The 20,414-nt window shown below is 54.6% G+C and overlaps 7 protein-coding genes across 7 annotated transcripts; 4 read left to right on the top strand and 3 right to left on the bottom strand.

The window, feature by feature from the left end:
- Positions 1–3,276: 3,276 nt before the first annotated feature.
- Positions 3,277–4,339, top strand: MFIFM68171_00501 (uncharacterized protein; the record flags this gene model as incomplete). The annotated part of the gene is made up of 2 exons (XM_071055923.1): positions 3,277–4,018; positions 4,113–4,339. 2 exons carry the CDS (start codon positions 3,277–3,279, stop codon positions 4,337–4,339), a joined length of 969 nt encoding a protein of 322 aa, XP_070912024.1.
- A 1,177-nt stretch (positions 4,340–5,516) lies between these two features.
- rrg1 (Protein-lysine N-methyltransferase rrg1) lies at positions 5,517–6,704 on the top strand (the record flags this gene model as incomplete). Its single annotated transcript, XM_071055922.1, has 3 exons — positions 5,517–5,826; positions 5,890–6,338; positions 6,402–6,704. 3 exons carry the CDS (start codon positions 5,517–5,519, stop codon positions 6,702–6,704), a joined length of 1,062 nt encoding a protein of 353 aa, XP_070912023.1.
- A 1,071-nt stretch (positions 6,705–7,775) lies between these two features.
- Positions 7,776–10,280, bottom strand: MFIFM68171_00499 (SEC7 domain-containing protein; the record flags this gene model as incomplete). Its single annotated transcript, XM_071055921.1, has 7 exons — positions 7,776–8,853; positions 8,916–9,315; positions 9,368–9,521; positions 9,583–9,687; positions 9,749–9,847; positions 9,903–10,095; positions 10,159–10,280. 7 exons carry the CDS (start codon positions 10,278–10,280, stop codon positions 7,776–7,778), a joined length of 2,151 nt encoding a protein of 716 aa, XP_070912022.1.
- Positions 10,281–13,575: 3,295 nt separating this feature from the next.
- On the bottom strand, positions 13,576–13,999 carry RPB10 (DNA-directed RNA Polymerase II subunit L; the record flags this gene model as incomplete). The annotated part of the gene is made up of 4 exons (XM_071055920.1): positions 13,576–13,639; positions 13,707–13,793; positions 13,847–13,908; positions 13,964–13,999. The coding sequence occupies 4 exons, from the start codon at positions 13,997–13,999 to the stop codon at positions 13,576–13,578; spliced, it is 249 nt and encodes an 82-aa protein (XP_070912021.1).
- A 424-nt stretch (positions 14,000–14,423) lies between these two features.
- NAN1 (NET1-associated nuclear protein 1) lies at positions 14,424–17,448 on the top strand (the record flags this gene model as incomplete). The annotated part of the gene is made up of 3 exons (XM_071055919.1): positions 14,424–14,746; positions 14,810–15,603; positions 15,668–17,448. 3 exons carry the CDS (start codon positions 14,424–14,426, stop codon positions 17,446–17,448), a joined length of 2,898 nt encoding a protein of 965 aa, XP_070912020.1.
- Positions 17,449–18,170: 722 nt separating this feature from the next.
- On the top strand, positions 18,171–19,511 carry MFIFM68171_00496 (Putative 2-oxoglutarate-dependent dioxygenase DIN11; the record flags this gene model as incomplete). The annotated part of the gene is made up of 3 exons (XM_071055918.1): positions 18,171–18,370; positions 18,436–18,854; positions 18,946–19,511. 3 exons carry the CDS (start codon positions 18,171–18,173, stop codon positions 19,509–19,511), a joined length of 1,185 nt encoding a protein of 394 aa, XP_070912019.1.
- A 360-nt stretch (positions 19,512–19,871) lies between these two features.
- Positions 19,872–20,338, bottom strand: MFIFM68171_00495 (uncharacterized protein; the record flags this gene model as incomplete). Its single annotated transcript, XM_071055917.1, has 4 exons — positions 19,872–19,953; positions 20,017–20,087; positions 20,159–20,233; positions 20,324–20,338. 4 exons carry the CDS (start codon positions 20,336–20,338, stop codon positions 19,872–19,874), a joined length of 243 nt encoding a protein of 80 aa, XP_070912018.1.
- Between the last annotated feature and the right edge of the window lie 76 nt (positions 20,339–20,414).

The following is a 20,414-nucleotide window of genomic DNA, read 5'->3' as shown; positions in this document are numbered from 1 at the left end:
GGGTCGAGGAGACAAAGGCCAGGGCTGTCTGTGGCCTGACAAAGCTTGCACAGTGGTGTGTGTACCTTACCGACACATGGTCCCGGACAGCCCGGCCCAAGTTCTGCTCAAGTGCGCGGGACCAGGAAGTGGCATCTGCCAAGCACACCGAGTCCCCAATCCGATCACTGCGTCTGCCCCGCTTTCCCATTGTATGCACCTAGCACGTACGGGAGACTGAAGTGGTGATTACAAAACAGACTCAGGCCCCTTACTCGTCCAATTGACAAATTATTAATTTTTGGTTATCTTAGGAGACCGCGCAACGTGAGTGTGTCTCTCTCGCTAGAAGCGGCCTCTGCTCGTTCTCAGAAACAGGGCAGGAACCGGCCGTTTTTCCCGCAGACTTTGCGCAGGTGCAGGGTTGATATGTACGGTTACGGTTGCATACAGGTCTGGCTGTACATACACGACCTCACGAGGCGGATACCCCGCGCAGTGGCGGGGGCAGCAAATCGAAGCCGTCGAATTCGTCCCAGAACAAAAAGGATTTGTTTTGGGTCATCTTTTGTTGGTTTCCAGCTTGTTGAGATGGGAGAGCTTACCGACGCCACATGCTTCCATTCAGTTCAATTTGGTGTCAAGTCCCTTTTCCAGGCTCTGCCCTGTGTACCACCTTGCCCGTATGTGCATGTGCAAGCCGGAATGCAAATGTGTACGCAATAGCAGGACCAGCTAGATCTCGAGTCGGCGGGATACGACCTTAGCCACTCACGTCGTCGGTGCCCACTTTGGATACACCCGTACCGTTCGAGCCGATGGTGCGGACAACCTCCACATCGCTGAAGGTTGCAGTCAGACAATGCCCCGGAAAAGTATCTGTCCAAGGACAGAGAGCAGCAACAAGTCCATCAAACCCACGGGCACCTCCTCGACATTTGCTTACCCATTACGTGTGATTCCGATTATTCCAGATGCCAGGACAGCTTTTAGCTTCAAATAAAGGTAATCCTACGCGCACAGTGTCTGCGGGGCTCCCGCAGTGTGTCCACCACACCTCTTGTGTCAACACAGATTCTGCGTAGAGGGCTTACCCAAGGTGGTAAACTGCGCATCCGGGGAACGGCTTTGGTATGTGGTACCCACACGTTGTATATATATATTTATATCCGTACGGAGGAGTTGGGCCCGTAAATGGTCGCCGGACCAATGGCCCGTCACCCACCATCAGTACAATGGGGGGAGTAGAGGTCTGTCGATCATGGTCGCTGAACTCGTCTCCTCGCAACCCATGTCTCTACCCGGATTGTCCTTACCTGGCTCTCTCAACCTGTTCACTTGGTGTAAGGCAAAAAGGTGTTCGGCGTTCGAGCCACCGCCAATCAGAACCCGCTTCCGGTGCATGATGGTTACAATCGCGTCCGGAGGACGCATCCGTACCTGCGCAACTTTCCGTGAATTCCCATCCCTCAATTCCTCCTTCGGCACGTTCTTTGGCCCTGTGTTCCCGCTGGCTTCCCTTGTATTCTAGAGCAATACTCCCCGAGTTTCTCCCGCAGTGAGAATGCAGCTCTCGGGCTGTTTGACAGCTGGTATGCCATCTCTGCCAGGTCTTAGCCTGCCACCTCATTCCGTCTATCACGCCGCAGTCGTCATCGCACACCAGGACAAGGCGAGGCAACGCATACACACAAGAGTATGGGATAAACCAGCGAAAAACAACCCGATGGATCAGCAGCGCTTGCTCTGAATCTGCCAACAATCCCTAAATATAAAAAAATAAAAAAATAAAAATAAACATAAAAAATATTGCGTGATATTCTTGAACGAGGCCGTTCTGATTGCAGTGGCTGGTCAGTCTCAGCAAAGAGAGCGAATTACCGTCTCGCTGATCCGGATTCGCACCTGGGAGCCAATATGGGTTGGCCCCGCAGCCCGCGCTTTCCCTTTCCTGGAGAGTCCAGAGTTCAGAAGCGGCAAGACGGCATTCTCGGGTGCACAAGCCAGAGCTGCCGGCCGGCGAATCACGCTCGCCGGTTTTGAAACTCGAGGACCCAGCCCAATTATTCTGAGGCCAGGAACTGAACCAAAGCCGAAAGGCGCGGCAGCCGTCGACCCTATGGAATAGGCAGGTCGAGTGGATTCCCGGCCACGAAACACGCCGAAGGCTTGGGGTCGCCCTGTGGGAATCCAAGCCTTGCTGCTGGCCCTATTTCTGGGCCTAGGCAGGCGTGCGGCCGCAAGCTACCCCTAGAGACACTGTTTGGTGTGTGCTTGTGCGTGAGTGTGCGTGGGTGTGTGGGTGGGGGTGGGTGTGTGTGTGTGTGTGTGTGCATGCGAGTCTGTGTATGAGCACCGGGCGGCAGCGCACGACGTACGGGGACTCCGGGGTGGCGAGAATCATAGTCAATAGAGAGCTCTTTAGCTTTATTTGATCGTTGTCCCGGAAAATGTGCCACAACATCACACTGCTTAACTGCCTCCACTATCAATCAAGGTGATGAAACACAACGGGCCGGATCTCCAAGCCGTCCCGCTGTAACGTTAAATCAGGCGTTATTTACCTTAGCATGCTTACCTAGCTGACAGGAGATCTCATGAGCGCTGTCCTAGACTCAAACACCCAGCTACGTATGTAGTAGCTCCGTCAGTTGGCTTTTGACAAGCAACTGCCCCGACACCCCTTGCCCGTCCTTAGCTCGGTACGACCATCCGTAAGCGCCCTTTCTGACCAACGCCTGAACCTGTCACAGCCCCCGTCCCGCCCCATCAAGCCCCCAAAGGTGTAAAACATAAGCCCTCAGGCGAGAAGGAGAACGGAAACAAAGAAGCCTGTGTTTTTCACAGTAAGTCCATAGCATGATCAAACAGACTCTGCCTGATCTTGTGACTTCAATCTACCCCTCATTTGTTTGTGCGGCAGAAGTGAAGTGACATCACCAGTACCAAGATAGAGAGCCGCAGTTTAATGAGGTGAATCATAGTTGTCCATGTCCAACCTGTTCCGTGAGTGTGAAAACATGCTAGAAGTTCGTTCCAATCTTATTACAAGCATAAAAAGATGAGATTAGAAGGGAGTAAGGACGTGTTTGCTCTATACAAGAAATCCACTATGAAAAACCATCAAGTCATTGATGTGTGTCAATCTCATACGCAAACTGATTGCGCCGGATGCAATGTTTCAGAGACATGCTGCTGCTCTTGCTCTACATCCGGATATTGCCTCCAACTGAAAGATGCATATTGATCAGAGGTCCCAGTCCAACTCATCGCTCATCAGGCAAATCGTAGCCGGAGATGGACCTTCGCGGTTACGGTCTACTCATCCATCCTAGCTACTCCCCCTCTCCGGGAGTGCGTCTCAGCAGAGTCGAAGTAGACCCAAGGATCCCATACCAGCGCCAACGGCGTTACTCCTTAAGCAGCCTCAGCCTGCCCGACGATTCACACTGGGGAGGCATGCATTACCGGAGCGCTTTTTCCAAAGCTCAGGTCCGAAGGAGCCGCAGCCGCAGCCGAGACAGAAACGGCCGCAGGCACCGTGAACTCAAAAGGCACTCGATTACCCCGAGAAACGAGAACCCCGGGATTGATCTGGCACTGCGCAATCTCAGCCAGGAAGTGAACACATCATTGGCAATGTTCAAGGCCCTTGTGCAGGGTTTTGAGCGCCAAATTGAGCCGCTCCAAGATTGGGCCGAGGACTACACGCTCGACACCATTTGGAAGAATAAGATCAGGGACCAGTTTCGGCACAAGCGCGAAAGGGAGAGATTCGAGGGTGTCGTGATGAGGATCTCCGGAGGCAGAGAATCTGTCAAGGATTGCATCACCAAGGCCAAGGCTCTTGAGGCAACGTGGGACGACAGGTACAAAATCGAGGGCCAGATCCGCACGGCTAGAAAGGCGCTCCTCTACTGCGACGGCATCATCGACCTGGCCGAGAGAGCGGCGAGCGAGCGAATGGCTTGCAAGCAGCTGGTGATAGAACTTCAGGACACCAAGTGTTTGTTGGGCCGGAAGAAGCACCCATGGATTTGTAGGTCCGCCTTTTATCCATTACGTCTCTCAAAGGCCTAAGACGTCGCAGCCCCTATAGGATCGTGTGACTTGTGCTGACAACTACAGCGCAGATGACCAAGACAGCGTTGGAGAACAGGATGTTGGCCCATATAGATATATGGCCACATCGAGGAAGAGCAGGGGCAAAAAATCTCAGGATGAAACGGGCTTGGACAACGAGAGATTCGAGGATTGGGATGAGGAAGGCAGGATGAACGAGCCAGGATATTCTTTCGACGTCTCGATGGATCCGCCAGTGAAGGATGCAAGGAACGATCAGGATGGTGATTCATGGTAGTCGGAGATAGGCGGGGTTTCGCTCGCAGTGTTGACACCCATGCTGTGAGTTGGTATTGTAGGTGATAGGACCGGTAGCGGCCAACTTGTTAGCAGTATCCTCGTCCGAAGGGAGGAACAGGATGCAGTTCTTACCTAAGAAAAAAAAATGGGTTGGTGAAGCCTCGTCCTCAACAGAATAATCGGAATCGGATCATGAAGTGTTCCCCCCACAAGGAGGGGACACCGCACGCTGCGTATTGCACTCAAGTGTTCGACCACAAGCTTCGTAACGGCCCTCCCAGAGGAACCTGGGAAAACTGACACTCGCGTCGAGACACGAGGCAGCCCCAAGCCCTGCCTTTCTGATGCCAATTACAGACGCGACATCGCGCCAAGCCGTCACCGGCAGAGCCCGCTACCCATCGAACGCCGAAGCGCGGATGGACGGGCCAAAGAGTGAAGCTGATTCTCCGAATTTCTCATATGCTAATCAAGAAAGGGTGAAAGCACTGCTCGCGCAGGCTCTCCGTTTGTAGCATAGAAACGCAGCGTTGAAGAGGACGGGGCTTCACGAGAGAAGAAAGGAGAAGAGAGGAACCGAGAGCGGCCAGGACGAGCGTTTTTGGAGTCATTAGAAAATTGAGGCTCAGTGCCCCACGGTCAATATTGGCCAATCATAAACGAAGACACAGCCCCACCAGGCCAGGGTTTCGGTTTTAACTCTTGGATCGCCCAGGGTTCTGAGGGAAAAGCATCGACCATCTCCCGTTTGTGAACCCCCACCCCACTTCTTTCCACGTTGCTCGGCATCGTGGTAGGAAGGGAAAAAAAAAAAAAAAAAAAAAAAAAAAGAGGAAGAAAAATTGAGGTGCCTGTGGGTCAGAGCCAATTCCGCGATCATACGTGACAGGGAGACGCCGGGGGACTCCAGGGGACGAGGGAGGCCCAGACCGCTATGCCACGATAGCATCCATTCCCCAAGGTTTCCACGAGCGAATCCGGAGCCGTTCCCGGGAGGTACAAAATGAACATGATTACTTTGCAGCAAGTATCTCTTCATCGCGTTCTCTCTTTTTTCCGTGTTCTCTCACCAAGACTACGCTACGTCCATTTTCCGCAGTTGATTCTTTTCGTTTTCGTTTTCGTTTTCGTTCTCGTTCGAATTCTTGCAGTGGTTCCCTGTCCTGTCTGCGAATATGAGAGGTAGCGAGCTGCTACCCCCTCCTCTCGAGGACGAACTTCCACATCTCTGGCGGAAGCCTGCGTACGAAGTCCTCCTCGGTTGCCTCCAGAAGCTTCGCGTCGAACCGCGGGTCTGGAATTTACGGATCTCGCGAGCAGACATTCTCAAGGAGCAGGCCGCCGCGGTTCACGACACTCGAGACATTATCGCACTCCTGTCTGCGGTTATTAAGAGCCGCCTAGCATGGCTTGATAACGACGATGAGCGAGAAGTGATTTGGGAGGAGGCAAGCAAGCGCATGTCGGAGCGCTGCGGGCGGACGGGTATGTTTCTTGAACTCGGGGAATAGAACCAGGACGAGAGATGTGGGCTAGCGCTGACTATAGCGTCAGCTATGGGAGAGATTACTCGGCGGTGGCCTTTTGAGGATCAGGGCTATGGCGCCTTCAGCCTAGCGATACGAGAGCCACCACTGACCGGAGACTCGCTCGGCCTTAAGACATGGGGATCGTCATACGCACTTGCTCAGATCCTCCACGAATTTGCCGCCGGACCTCTTGCTCACTTATTCCCAGCGGGTGCGGATCCAGCGCCCAAAGAGGTTCTCGAACTTGGTTCCGGTACCGGCCTTCTGGGGCTGGCGGCCGCCTGCATCTGGAAAGCGAGCGTGGTTCTCACCGATCTCCCAGTCATTATGCCTAACCTGACGAGCAATGCCTCCCTAAACCGGGAAGTCGTGGAAGCGAGAGGCGGCAAGGTTGAAACCGCCTCATTGACTTGGGGAGGGGGCGAGGAAGACACTGATCCCAGATTCAGGACATTGCACAGCTATCAGGTGGGAGAAGTGTCTGGTTTCACGTTGACTCTGTGCATGGTTGCTAACCGTCTTTATTCTCAGCTCATCATTGCTGCCGACCCCCTCTATGACGATGATCACCCTGCTCTTTTGGCAAGCGCTATTGACGAGCAACTTTCTCTCAACCCAGATGCGCGTGTTCTCCTTATGGTACCGCAGAGGGACGAGACCACCAAGTGTCTTCTACGACTACTCAGAGAGGAGCTAGCACGGCAAGTCAATTCGCTGGTGTGCCTTGATGAGAGCCTCGTGGCTGGCCAAGATGATTGGGGTGACGAAAATGACGACGAGACGCGAGGCGTTGACTTCTGGTGGGGGATCTTTGGCCGGGATTTGAGGCACTGATTCAAGGATTGTAGCGTAAATGGAAACCGATATAGGGCATTTGTGTTTGTTTGATGGACGGAGTTAGAAGCGCTTGGGGTATAGATTAAGCTCGGAAACGGGGATACAGCATTGGTAGACATAGAACTAGACCTAGAAATTCCTAGACGTAGAAGGCCGTTCACTCCGCAATCCTAATATAATGTGGGTATGAGAGTGAGAAACCGAGTTGCCTTATTTCGTCATCTGCTTGGCCCATCATTTACCGAAATGGACGACCTTACCCGTTTACGAACTCGTCGTGCCCTTCCTCTATCTGTCCAAGTACTAGCTCAAAATGCCCAACATGCCGACAGAAACGACAGACCAGATGATAAATAGCTTCATCAAACCTGACATATTCCAAAGCACCCGCTCGTAGCATCCATCCCCAACTCCTAGTGCTTTGTAAACGAAGGAAACGATTTCCAGACAATAAACGGGGTATCTAACAGGAGTAAGGAAATAACGAGACGAATGCGTCTGCGAAAGCCTGTATTCGGCTAGAGAACAAGCGAAGTTTAGGTGATGTGAAGGTTTCATACATTCCCCCTGGCCGCTCCGTCGGCAACGGACGAGATGAACAGAGCTGCTGACTATTCTAGTCAGACGATGCTTTTCCCCTCGCGCTGGATGCCGCATTCCAGACGGAACCGATAATAATGTTGACAGAGAGATTGACTCTCAATGGTAAAGTGGGACATAATCAATATAAAGGGCATTCTTTAGGAAATCAACAGCCGCACCGGCCTAGGACATTAACCACGTAAGACACTCGACGAACGGTGTGGGAAGGTGACCGAGAAAGAACCTCATCGAAAGCATTCAACTTGTGAGAGAACTGGCGTCATGATGTTGTAGATGGAGAGTTCCGATGTCGACGAGATGTGTAACTATTTTCTTGCATCGAGCATGAAGTCGGACTAAAGCCTCCCGGGCAGAGTGAACATCGTAAAGAAGGTCTTGGCTTGAGATCGAAATACGGACAAGATTTAGCACCCCACGTCACCGTTTAAGTTTGCGGCCAAGCGGGCGACGGGTGGTTGGTTCCGATTATACCGAGACTGACATGTTTTTCCTCGTCTCGGCTTCCTCGAGCTGTATGCCAAAGACTAGCCTGAACAAGTCTCTGAGGAAGCCGTATTGGCCCGACCGCAGCATCATCCAGTTCACGCTTTTAGAGATTTCGATGGCACTAAAGCGTTTACCCCGCGGCGGCAGGCTAGGCGAGGAGCGAAAGGGCGTGTCGCTCAACACCAAGTTCTTGTAATTCTGTAATAGCGCCGCATGACTGGGCAGGGAGCCAAATGAGCCCGTTGACAGACTCTTGACGAAGGCCTGCAATGACGCGGCACCACCAGTTCCATCGGCCGCTGCCGCATCACGGCTGAACCCGATGTTCATGGCAGCCTTCACAATAAGCGCCTTGATACGTGTGATGTTGATATCCTCAGCGGCGGCAGTTGTGGTGGCTGTGCTGGAGGTATGTTGGCTGCTCTGACTGTAGCCTGAGAGGTTCGAGGCGTTGCTCGACCAGCGGCCGCCACGGTCGCTGCGCGACTCACTCGAGGTGCCGAGGACCAAGATATTGGGCATCTGCGGGCTAGCGTCGGGCGATACGGGCGTGTCCTCGAACTCGGTAACGGGTGTTTCGGGGACGACGGGGTGCGCCCGGGGGCGTTCGATGTCTGCGAGGCTGCGGAGACTCTCACGCTTGGATTGTAGTGACGCGCGGCTGCCGGCGTTGGAGCGCGCAACGTCGGATTGATGACTCAATGCCTGTAGACCGTACGGTGGACCGCCAGCGAAAAAGTTGACCTGGTTTGGCCGTGGCGTACCCCTGTCCGGTCGGATCTGCGTCCAACCCTCACGAAAGATGTCGCAGAGCTCCCAGCATGCTTGTACGGCTGAGCCAAGAAGCTCCTCATCAGGCGCTTTGCCATCACGCCGGTTCTGACGGAGACTGAAGAGCATCTCGGCCAGTGCCCAGCAGGCCCGTAACAATGAGTCGGTCTCTTCCGCTAGATCGCTGCGCTGCTTCATTAGTCGGTGACACAGTGTAATGTAGAAATCCAAAGTCCGCTCCCTGAAGGCCTCAGGAAGCGACCGGCTGTCTTGGGCACTATACAAACTGAAGCATTCTGTTAGACAGGTCGTTGGAGCACGGGACGAAGCGGAACCGACAAAACATACTGGTTGTTGAGTTCGAAACTGACTCTCAGAATGGAATCTGCCGTTTCGTCCTTCCTCTGCCGCACATCGAACAATGCCTGGCAAAAATCACGGCAAAGATCCAGATTTGTCCGCACTCCATACGACTCGGAGACATCATCCCTGCTGTGATACAGTCGCTTGCAGAGCTTCCAGCAGCTCTTCCATGCCCTCTCGTGGGCGTCTGGTGTTCCCGAGCTGTTGAAGACGCGTTCTCTGTGGATTGAGCTGAGGTTGGCCAGCGTATTACATAGCGTCCAGCACTCCTCAAGGGCTGCTCTGAGCGCTTTGACCTCGCTGTCTTGGCCCCGCGTCGGGTCCGTAAACTCGTCCGGGTCCTCAAAGTCGTCATCTCCATCCTGTTCGTGGCTCTCGGGTATCACTGTGGGAAATATGTCAGATATGCGACTGTCGAGGGATCTAGCGTGTCTTACGTTCGAGACTACTCGCCGTGCTCGACCGCAACCTTGAAGAGTCGCCTGCAAGCACATCTTCCAATTTTTGAGCCTGCGGTGTCGGGGCATCTATGCCGAATGCCACGGGCTTAACCTTGGTGTTAACCATTGGCGGGAATTGATTCGGTGAAGTCTTGGTCCAGGTGCATTAGTGGAACTGCCTTGGGGTGCTTGGCTGCGGGGAGATGTCTCACTACTGTTGACGGCTCGCTGGGCGGAGGGCTTGCGGTGCTGCTCGCAACGCTCGCGCCGCTCACCGAATTGGAGAGGCTCGACTTGGAGGCTGTGTCGCCCGATTTCTGGCAGGAACATAGAGTCAACATTGCGTTCGAATCATGAAGGGATGCCCATAGATCGTACCCAGTTCTGGAAGCTCGGCGGTGCGTGTATTACCGAGACAACCTCTCCGCTCAAGGGCCTTCGAATATGGTCTGGGATGTTCGTCCTCAGCATCATAAGCTGCAAGACACGAGTTAGTGAAACCAGCGCTCCGTTGCGACCACTAGTTACGCACTGAATTTCGTCCGTGGCCCCCATCCTCCTGGGTGTTTTCGACCTCGTCGTCTTCTATTTCAGTCGTCTCAGTTCCGTTGGATGTTACGGGAGAGGGTCCAACGATGTCGCTGTTTGGACTTAGAAGATGGGCCGAGCTTGGTCTCGTGAAAGAATTAGGGCGGAGGGATTGCGATTCGGCGACCGATGAGGTGCTGGTAAATAATATATGGTCAGACGAGAGATCCACCAAATCACGGGTTTGGTGGGAATCATACGCCATATATTGAGAGGGGAGGGCCGGGGACTCTGGCCCCGACGAGAGCGCCATGTCTGTATGCGGCGAATAGTTCGACGTAATGCTTCCGGCGGATGATCGCAGGGGTGCTTCAAGAGCCATTGCGCCCAACAGAGGATGGGCAGCCGGTAGACGGGGTTAGGGGACGGAGGGATGGAAACCGTCTGCCAGGTTGGGGCGACCCGGAGAGGATGGTGCTTCTGTCCGGGCGGCGACGCAATTTCGCAGGCGGCAGGGCAGTGAAGCAGCGGTGCGACAAGTCTGGTCAGATAGGCGGCAGGCAGCACAGTGTCTGCTGCGCTTGACGGAAAAGATAGCGAAGGGCTCAGGACCGGTTGTTGGTTGCTGACATCGAGTCCGCTGGCGCGGGGATCCGAGTGCAGCTCTCCTCCTGGCGTCTGGAGCTGGCGTGATAATCCCGGAGTGGGAAGGTGAGTAAGATAGTCAAAAATGATCGGGAAACGAGGGGGAGGCGGAGGGGTAAAAGAGTCCCTTAATGAATCAGGACATGGACGTGAACTGGTCTCGAGGCAGCGACCAGGCAGGGAAATTCAACGGGCAGAGGATGCCTCGTGCAGAACGATGGATCGTTGGTGTGCGGCTTCAGCCTGATTGGGATGAGATGGATTCCAGATCGCGGGCGCTGCGCGGGCGCTGCGCGGGGAAGTAGAAAGGGTCAAAAGAGCACAGCTACCAGGACACGACCTGTCGAGCTGCGACAAGCTCTGCTTGGGCGGGCTGCCCTACGACAACAGCCAATGGTGGGATACGGCAGCGACCTGGTTGAAGGTACACTAGGCGTCTGCGCGCGGAAGCGGTGGAGTCGTTGACCGTGGCTCCAGGTTTGTGGTATGGTGAGGGACAGCGAGAATACATAACGACGCTGCGCTTAACGGGATGAAGCAGCCGAAGGGGAATGGTGGTACTGTAGCGGTTCTGCAGGGCCAGGGTACCAAGCGTTTTGCCGAACATGGGATAGGCGAGACTGCTGCTGTACCATAGCAATACCAACGACCCTGCAGAGCTGCGCGGCACAGTACAGACGTGTAATTGAGAGGAATCCTTCGCTCCAAGGTTCCATGCATGGGATAACACCTGCCAGAGTGTGATGCTTCTCGTTGGCGCTGCTGAGAAAAGCTGCTGCTGCCCCGGTCCTGCTGCTGCTATCGTAAAAGCAGGTAGCTTTGGGTTGGTAGTGTACATTTGCTTCCCGGGCGGGAGCTGACAAACCTGTCGGTGACGGAGTACCTGTTGATGACCAGGCCGCTTCGTCCCGCACATCACCGCTTCACTCGTGTAGAACGGCAGGGGCAGACGCGCATCTTTGTTGCTCTTGGGCCAGTAGAAAACCAATGGATAAGCCCCTCTTCAACGGAGGGGCTGCATGGCAATGGGCCTCGGCGCTTAAGAAAGTCGTCGTGGGGGGGGCTCGTGGCTCGCTGTCGACATCCCTCTGCCAGGAGACCCTTGCCAAAAGTTTTTCGGGGTGAGGGGCAGGAGTGCCTGCCAATGGGAAACCACATGGATTTGTTCCCGACCCATCGCGCCGTTCCCAGCCTGCTGGACACCATCCCTGGATGGGCTTTTCGTTTCCCTTCTCCCTGTCTAACCTAACCAATAACCCCCTGGGCATGAGAGCACAGACGACACCGTGTGCCCAGTCGCATTCCGTAGCACACAGCCGGATGATGGCACCGCCTGTTTGGTCCCGGCGGCCCTAACGAGCGTCAGGGCTTCTGGCGACTGGGACAACTTGGATCACAACGACACCATGCAGTTTGGACAAAGCACCGTCAAATCAAACTTGCGTCGGAACACTAAGCTCCGAGAGGAACAGCGAGAGCCGGTGGGGACGTGGAAGATCTGCAGAGCTTGAAACCACCCACCGGCATACCCACAGTGCACGCCCCAGCAATGGACGTTGATAATCTGTGAAGCTCATTGTTAGATGGCTGCCCGAACATGTATCCAAATGCACCCGCTAAAACGATGTGGTTGCAAGAGGGCTTGGCGACTACAGACGGGCCGGAAAATTGGAACAAACAGGGTTCCCGGCGATCTGGTTCTGATCCTATTTTGGCACTAGCGGGGTTGAGCAGCGCAGAACTGGACCTGTTCCTCGATCAGAGACGAACTTGCCCCCGTCTTTCCCTGTCTTGCGCTAGTCTGATGACCATTGATACCTACGCAAGGCTGTGGGAAGTCGGATATTGACGTGGCTGAGGCTGCAGAAGCGGGTGCCTGCAAGTCAGCGCAGGATGACGTGAATCCCTTTGCCCGAAAGTGCCGATAGACCATGCGACCGACATCTGGGTGGCAGTTATTGGAACTTTAGTGAAAGCTGGGGTGTCACAATGACGAGAGCATGTCAGACTCGCCTATTGTCGTACACCTTTTTTGAGCTTAGCCGACCAAGGCTGACATCTTCCAGACTAACATTGCGCAAAGCTGTACTGTGTACGCAGTAAGCGCCACCACAGGACCTCTTCGTGTTTGTTGCCGAATTGCTTGCTAGTGGATGCAGGCCAGTTGCATGATGCTCTTGATGGTTTGCGACGCGAACCAACACGCGGACCAGAACTTGGCAGCTTATCTGCCCAGTCTTGTCAGTCTCCCTGGCCATGATGCATGCCTGTTTGGTGTCGTTTAATGAGTTTTAAACCGTACACCCGGACAGCGGAGGGAATCATTAGACAAACCCGGAGGTAACTGCACCACAAATGGTTTCTAGAAGCCGAGGAACAACAATGGAATAAGGCACAGCACGACTGGAACCTTAATTTCACCCGATCCGCAATGTCTCCAACCACCAGGGTCTGATAGGCAAGACTTGTGATAACATGAATACAGTATTGCGGTCGGCTGGCTCCAATTCATTCATGCTTGGGCCCATATGCAGATGCAGTATCGATCCGCCATGTTGTTTCTTGGTCAACCTCCCAATGAGCTAAAGTCGAACCTCAATGCATGTGGAATAGCACCATGACTGTGAATGTAACCGCGGCTAAAGCTGGTTGATAGCAAACATCACCGAGACACATTCCGCGCCATTCACATGACGGCGGACTGGAGCTCGATCCCGCAGAGACGCCGCTCGCCCGCCTCGCCAACTCATCGATATCATATGCAGTTGGTCCTTACTGTTCACGCCAAGCACTTCGCCCCCATATCTAGCCGCCCTCTGCGAAAGCACTGCAGGTTTGCATGTCCTTGGGAGTGCGACCTGAACACCAACCCGCGCCCATGGAAAAAATGTCAACCGGACGCCGTCTAGCCAACTAAACCTGGACACAACCTCCCGCCAGATAAACATAGCTCAGGGCTTATTGGCCCTCTCGCGATGTATAGCCGATCCTTTTTAACGCCCATATATGCACACGAGAAAGGAACGGAAGGTTTAGGCCTCCCGATCACGAGTCTGCATCTCGATCTTCTTGTAGTTGCGACCGTCCGGCGTGTACCTGGACCAAGCTGTGTCAGGAACCCAAACTCGGGATGGACGTTGGCACATGTGGTAGGGGAACATACTTCAGGAGCTTCTCGATGAGGTCGACGTGTGTCATGACCATGCGCCGGCAGCAGTATCTTTTGCAGCCAAGCTGGTCCAGCGCATCTCTAAGAGTCTTGTAAGAGCTCCAATCCATCGGTAATGAACGATTTCGGCATACCCGTCTGTGAGCCCTTCCTCCTCGATGAGCTTGACAAACTTCTCCCAGAGGTCACCCGTCACCTAGAAATGAAGTTAGCGTAGAGCATTGAGGACCAAGTGGTGGCGCGCAACCTGCCTTGCCACACGAGAAGCAGCGGATCGGAATGATCATCTTGTCGACGGCTAGAAAATCGTATCCAATTCCTTAAACGAAACCGTCGCGACGGAACGGGTGTTTTTCGTATTGCCTTGCGCAGTGAATGGCTGCCGCGGTTGCTTCGCGAGGGCGCGAGAGTTCTATGCAAGGATTGGTGGAGCGTCAAGGTTGCCGCGAAGCATTCGCAACGAGCCTCAAATCTTTGTTTTAATCTTCTGGGGCCCAGACACGAGGTCTGTGCGTATCGCTGATAAGACAAGCTTCCCATGCCCCACTCTAACTTTTTTCGACGTCTCTCCGCCAAAATTTCTTTCCGCGTGTTTGCAATTGCGGGACTGGGCTTTGGTGTTCGCATCGGACGTTGCTCTGCGAAGCTGGTACGGTACAGTTGTCTCACCGGTTCCTCTACCGCCGACTCTCGCCAAGCATGATATCGAAAATGGATGCGAACGGCGACACGGCTTCCCTAAAGCGGAAGCGCGAACCGAGAGACGATTCGCCGCTTTTGCAAAAAAAACATCGACGGAGATCTAAGTCGAAGCTCCAGGACAATGCAATCCCGGAGGAAGCCAGCAACGGCGCCCACGAGTACGGGCCGCAACATGCGGCTTTGCAGCAGGTCAACGGTGACCTGGAACTCTTGGATGTTTCACTGCAACCTCCACCAAGCCCAGTCCGGCAATCCGCAGCGCCATGGAAACTGTCCAAGCCAATGGGTGGCAGGATGCTGGACATTGATCCTATTTTCTCCCTTGATGAAAGGTGCGCAAAGTAGAATGCATTGACCTAACGGAGCCGGTAGGGGACTGATCCTGACTGGCCCAGGCATTTGATCATCACATACAACACCTCGATTCAAGTCTACTCAACAGAGGACTCCCTGCTTGTCCGCAGAATTGCGCTTCCAGTAGCGAGGACAGACGACTCGACCGAGCTCGTGTCCACACATATCGTGTCTTCAGCACTATCAAGATGCTCGCCCGAGTACATCTGGGTCGCTTGTTCCGATGGTCGCATTTGGCGCATCAACTGGGCCTCCGGCATAGGCGCCGATAGTCCGTTCACAGTCGACACTAAGAAGCTCCTGGATATGACGGTGGATTCTGTGGATATCGGTGGCAAGGCCGAGGACGTCGTGCTCGTCCTGAAGAGGCTCACTAAGAGCTCGGCGCAAATATTCGCATACGACACCAAAGCGCTGTCGAAAAACAACGGCAAACTGCTTCACACCTACGACGAAAGCCCACAACTGCTGCGATCTACCGCTGGCGGTAGATTGATTGTTGCCGCGGCGCGAGAGACGCTGCACATTGGCTTGCTGAAGACGAAGAAACTCGCCTCACTCGACGACTTGACTTACCGCTTTCATTCTTTCGATGTCCCCGATGTTATCAGCTGCCTGGACATCCGGTCCACGATTCGGACGACCAAGAAGGGAGCGATCGAGCTCCAACAGGCCGACCTTGCTATCGGATGTGCTCGTGGCGCCATTTACGTCTATGGCGCTGTGCTGTCTCAGCTGCCTGGTGATGGCCCCAATACAAAGGCGGGCCCGATCCAGCCAAAAAAGTACCATTGGCACCGGAGAGCTGTTCACAGTGTTAAATGGTCCGAGGATGGTAAGATGCTGTGTTTCAGTTGGGCCGATATTCAGACCGGCGTGTTCACTAACAAACAAAAAAGGCAACTACTTGATTTCTGGGGGCTACGAGACCGTTCTTGTTCTCTGGCAACTAGACAGTGGAAGATTGGATTTTCTACCCCATCTATCAGCAACCATCGAGAACATTGTTGTTTCGCCCCGTGGATCCTCGTACGCAATCCATCTGGACGACAACTCGACCATGATCATATCCACCGCAGAGATGAAACCGACAATGTACGTCTCGGGAATCCAGTCTCTCGTGTTGGGGGATCGGCCATCCAAAGAGTCCTTAGTTCGTCGCGTCTGGCGACCGGTTGATGAGATTGCGACGCCATTGGTTGCCACTGTTAACCCTCAAAGTCCGTCGCAAATGTTCCTGTGCGTTGGCAATGGGCAGCAAGCCACGCTTGGAGGGGGTGCATCGTCAACACCTCTACTTCAAGTATTCGATATAACTTCGTTCCAAGGTATCGCCAAGCACGCCATCGCGCGAACCAACCCGACCGACGCCAACCTAACTAGTGAGGGTGCGCCTGTCATCGAACCAACAACCACTAGACTCGCCTTCTCTCGAGACGGCAAATGGCTTGCATCGGTTGACGAATGGCAACCTCCCGAACGTGACGCCGACGCATTCTTGACTGGCTCAAAGACGCCCGCTGATGTATGCCGAGAAAGGCGCGAGGTCTATCTCAAGTTCTGGGACGTTGGCGCAGATGGCAAGCCTCTCGAACTGATAACTCGCATCAATGATGCTCATCATACCGACAAGACAGAGGAAATATTTGATCTTGCGAGCGATCCGACCTCATCTCGGTTTGCGACAATTGGGAATGACGGTATGGTGCGCTTCTGGACTTCAAGATTGCGCAAGAGAGATGGGCTCGCAGCCACCGGGCTTGATGGCCAACCCATGCGGAGTTGGACATGCTCCCGAGCCGTTTCCCTCCCTGTATACGAACAGCAGGACGACTCTGTCGAGGCGCCCATTAAAGCTTCCCGCAGCGGCGCCATCACATTTTCAGAAGACGGGTCAGTCCTCTTTGCCGCCTTTGGCGCTTTGTCCGGAGCTCTCGTGGTCGCCATTGATACCGAGACTGGGGCCTTCCGAGACGTCGTATCCGGCATGTTCAGGGGCGAAATTCGCGCCTTAAGGTCTCTATCATCGTGCCTCATTATGCTCTCGGAGGATCTCGTGGTCTATGACATCGTGTCGGATGAGCTTCTCTACAGCTTCTCCCTCAAGGAGACGTCGGAGGCCGCCAAAAGGCTCACTCAACTCGCGGTAAATTACGAATCACGGAGTTTTGCGCTTGTCGCACCCGCCCCTAATCCTACGCAGGACAAAATGAAGAGAGGCGTAAGATCAGAGCTGGTCGTCTTCAACATCGAAGACCAGGAGCCACAGCTGGTCAAGACGTTCCCACAACTCATCACCTCAGTGTTCGCCACTCCATCATCGTCCGGATTTGTCGTCGTCGACTCGGCAGCCCAAATCTGGTCTGTAACCGAGGGAGCCGAACAAGCACCACTTCTCCAGTCTTTGGTCGACATGGGGGTAGATGACAGCATCGATGCAAGCTTGGCGCCCGCGCCTGAAGAGCTCTTATTGCAAGAGGGCGATGCCAGTGATGAGGAAATGCAAGATGCGGATCAAGAAGTGGAGATGGAAGATGACGACGATACTCACGCGGCTGTGGTGGCGCCGCAACGTCTGGCCGAGATCTTTAACGTTGCGCCTGCTTTCGCGATGCCGCCGATTGAAGATATCTTCTACCAGGTAGCCGGACTCTTCGCCACCAAGCCAGTCAACACTTAGTGTGGGCCAATCCCATCCAAGCTCACAGCCGGCGATCGCACGCACAATGGGCCATCTGGCTCTTTGCTTCAACATAGCCGAAACTTCGTCCCGGCCATGTCATGTTTCAGTCCGTACCTCTGGCTACAAACTCCACGACGGCAAGCAGAATTATGGGGCATGGTTGGTCAATATGGCATTGGGCGCGGGTCTTCGGCCATTCAAAGGTTGAGGCTCTTCTAATACTCTTGTCCGGGGGTGGAATGGGGGATGGGAATCTCGCCGCTTTGAACGGCAGGGATGGCGAAGCACAACGAACGAGATGATCCCCGGCTTTGTTGCGACGGAGTCGCGCCGAAGATTGGGACCCGACCCCGCCGCCCCGCCCGTTCGGATGTTAGGTTCGTTGCGAATTGCGGGGCAAGGGGTGTGAAGCGCCGATGTCGACCGATTACGCCATTCGTGAGCCGTAGCAGAAATGAATTGAGCTCGGCCATTTGTGAGGTAGCTTAGGGGCTAACTGTACATGCACATACTGTCTCGAGCAAGCTCACGTGGACATAAAAAGATACCCGGCTGGCAAAGCCTTCATAAATACTTTCTCCGGGAAGAGGTTCCGGTTTTACTTCTGACATATTTTGCCCTTGCTCCGTCGCGTGAAGCTACCAATAGAGGTCACTTAACACTAAGCGCTATTATTGAGGTACTTTGTTTGCTCGCCTTACCTGCCTATCAAGTCCAATATGTCCTTTACCTCTATTCCCATCTTGGATCTAGCCCAGGCTCAGGATCCGGCTACGAAGCCAGGATTCCTGGCCGAGCTACGGCATGCCCTGATGGAGGTTGGCTTCCTCTATCTCAAGAACGTTGGCATCCCGGACGAGTTCTTTAAGCAGGTGATTAAAGAGGGCAAGGCCTTTTTTGATATCCCAACAGAAGAGAAGTACAATCCCAAGCCCTACCGTTAACGACGTTTCCTGTACACAACCGGCTGAACCTATTCGGCAGACTCAAAATCGAAATGAAGAACGCGCCCTCCTTCCTAGGGTACTCGCGCCTCTCGGCCGAAGTCACAGCCGGCGCGATCGACCACCGGGAGCAAATCGACCTCTCAACGGAGCACCCGCTGCCCGGCCCGGAAGCGCCGCGGTACTACAATCTCCTAGCGCCGAATCAGTGGCCGTCGCCCGAGGTGCTCCCGAACTTTCGGCCCGTCTTCACCGACTACATGAAGCGAATGGGCAAGATCTCCATCTACTTCACTAATCTGATCGCTGAGGCCATCGAGCTGCCAAGGGACGCCTTCGACAAGTACTTTGACGCGGATCAGCAGCACAAGCTCAAGATTGTCAAGTACCCCGACGTCGGCGTGCTAGGTGCGTCGGGCAAGGACGGGAACCAGGGGGTTGGCCCGCACAAGGATAGCAGTATGGCATTTCCTTACTTCTCCCAACCCTCGCCTTGATGTTCTTCCCCCGGGCCAGCGCGCTGACAAACCCCCCCCACCACGCGCAAAAGTGCTCAGCTCGTACCTCCTCCAAGCCTCGCACCACCGCGGCCTGCAGGTGCAGAACATGCGCGGCGAGTGGATCGACTGCCCACCCATCGACGGCACGCTGGTCGTGGCCATCGGCCAGGGGCTCGAGGCGCTCACGCAGGGCGTGTGCGTCAGCACGACGCACCGCGTGCTGTCCCCCGCGGCGGGCGAGGGCGCCCGCTTCTCGATCCCCTTCTTCCAAGGCGTGAGCGGCGACGCCGGCTTTGACGACCTCGACAAGGTCGGGGTCGGACGGGTGCCCGAGCACGTGCGGGAGGAGAGGAGGAAGGTGCTCGAGAGGAACGGCGGCCGCTTGGACGACGTCGAGTTCACGTTCCGCAAGGGCGGCGCGGCCAAGACGCTTGGCGAGGCGACGCTGAGGAACCGCGTCAAGAGTCATCCCGACGTCGGGGAGAGGTGGTATCCGGATATTTTGGCCAGCATCAGGGAGGAGCAGGCCAGGCTGGGGCAGGAACAGCGGGGTGTGAGGCAGGGGGTTGTGGATATGTCTGCCGCGAGCACGCCTGCGCCTGTGGAGGCGCACTAAAGGGTTGCAACACAAGGTATAGATAGTCAGCTAGACAGAGAAGCAGTCCAGGACGACAGTAGATAATCATGTCTTCTATTCGCTGGACTAGATGTGGCTAGTATCGCAGTAACGCGATGGGTGCTAAGCAGGTAGAGATTATGGCACCTGCATGGTGGTTGAGCAAATATACCATCTCCTTCCTCACTCATCGATCAGCCCGCGCGGGATCGAAGAGACATGACTTCCCGTGTTGGAGAAAAGCAGGACAGTTACGCCTTCCTCTACGCCTTGCCAATATCCCAGAAAGACCCTCCTCTCGCCTCACTGTTGGGTTCGTAAAATCGTGTCTGGTCGTCAATTAGCGGCCATACGGTTCGCTCATTTCGTGTCAGAGGGTTTAAAATCGGGGAAGCATTGCGGCAGCGTCGAGTTGTGCTTGTTTTCGGCGTGCTGCGTAAGTCTAGGGGGTTGCGGTGTCAGCCAGAGCAATTCTCTTGATGGGAGGGACGATGGCTCCCCATACTGAGGTGCGCGCGATGTCGACAGGAAAGTCTGCTTGCACACGTTGCAGACAATGTTCATAGCAGCTGTGTTCTATACGTCGCCTCTCTTGTCAGATGCTTTCTGCTTCTGGCCAGAGGCGTCGCACCCAGAAGCACACTCACGCTCTTCAGCTGCGATTTGGCCGCCGGAGCAGCTTTTTCCTTGTTTCGAGCACGCTTCTGCGCTGCCTTGGCTCCCTATTGACTCCTGTCAGTCACACTAGGCTCCCTAGTTTCGCGTTTTGGCGCATTCCCAACATCCGGCAGCGGAGATCATAAGTAACCTACGTTACCACCACCCATTTTGCTTGTTCTTGGTGGGATTCTTTTCCGACCCTAGTTGCCGTTGACAGCTGATAAAGCCGCAATGATGGGCGCT

The sequence above is a fragment of the Madurella fahalii genome (assembly GCF_045866475.1).
Source record: "Madurella fahalii IFM 68171 DNA, scaffold_1, whole genome shotgun sequence".
Lineage (NCBI taxonomy): Eukaryota > Fungi > Ascomycota > Sordariomycetes > Sordariales > Madurella > Madurella fahalii.
Note: the sequence above shows the minus strand (reverse complement) of the source record. Positions and strands in the feature narration are given on the sequence as shown.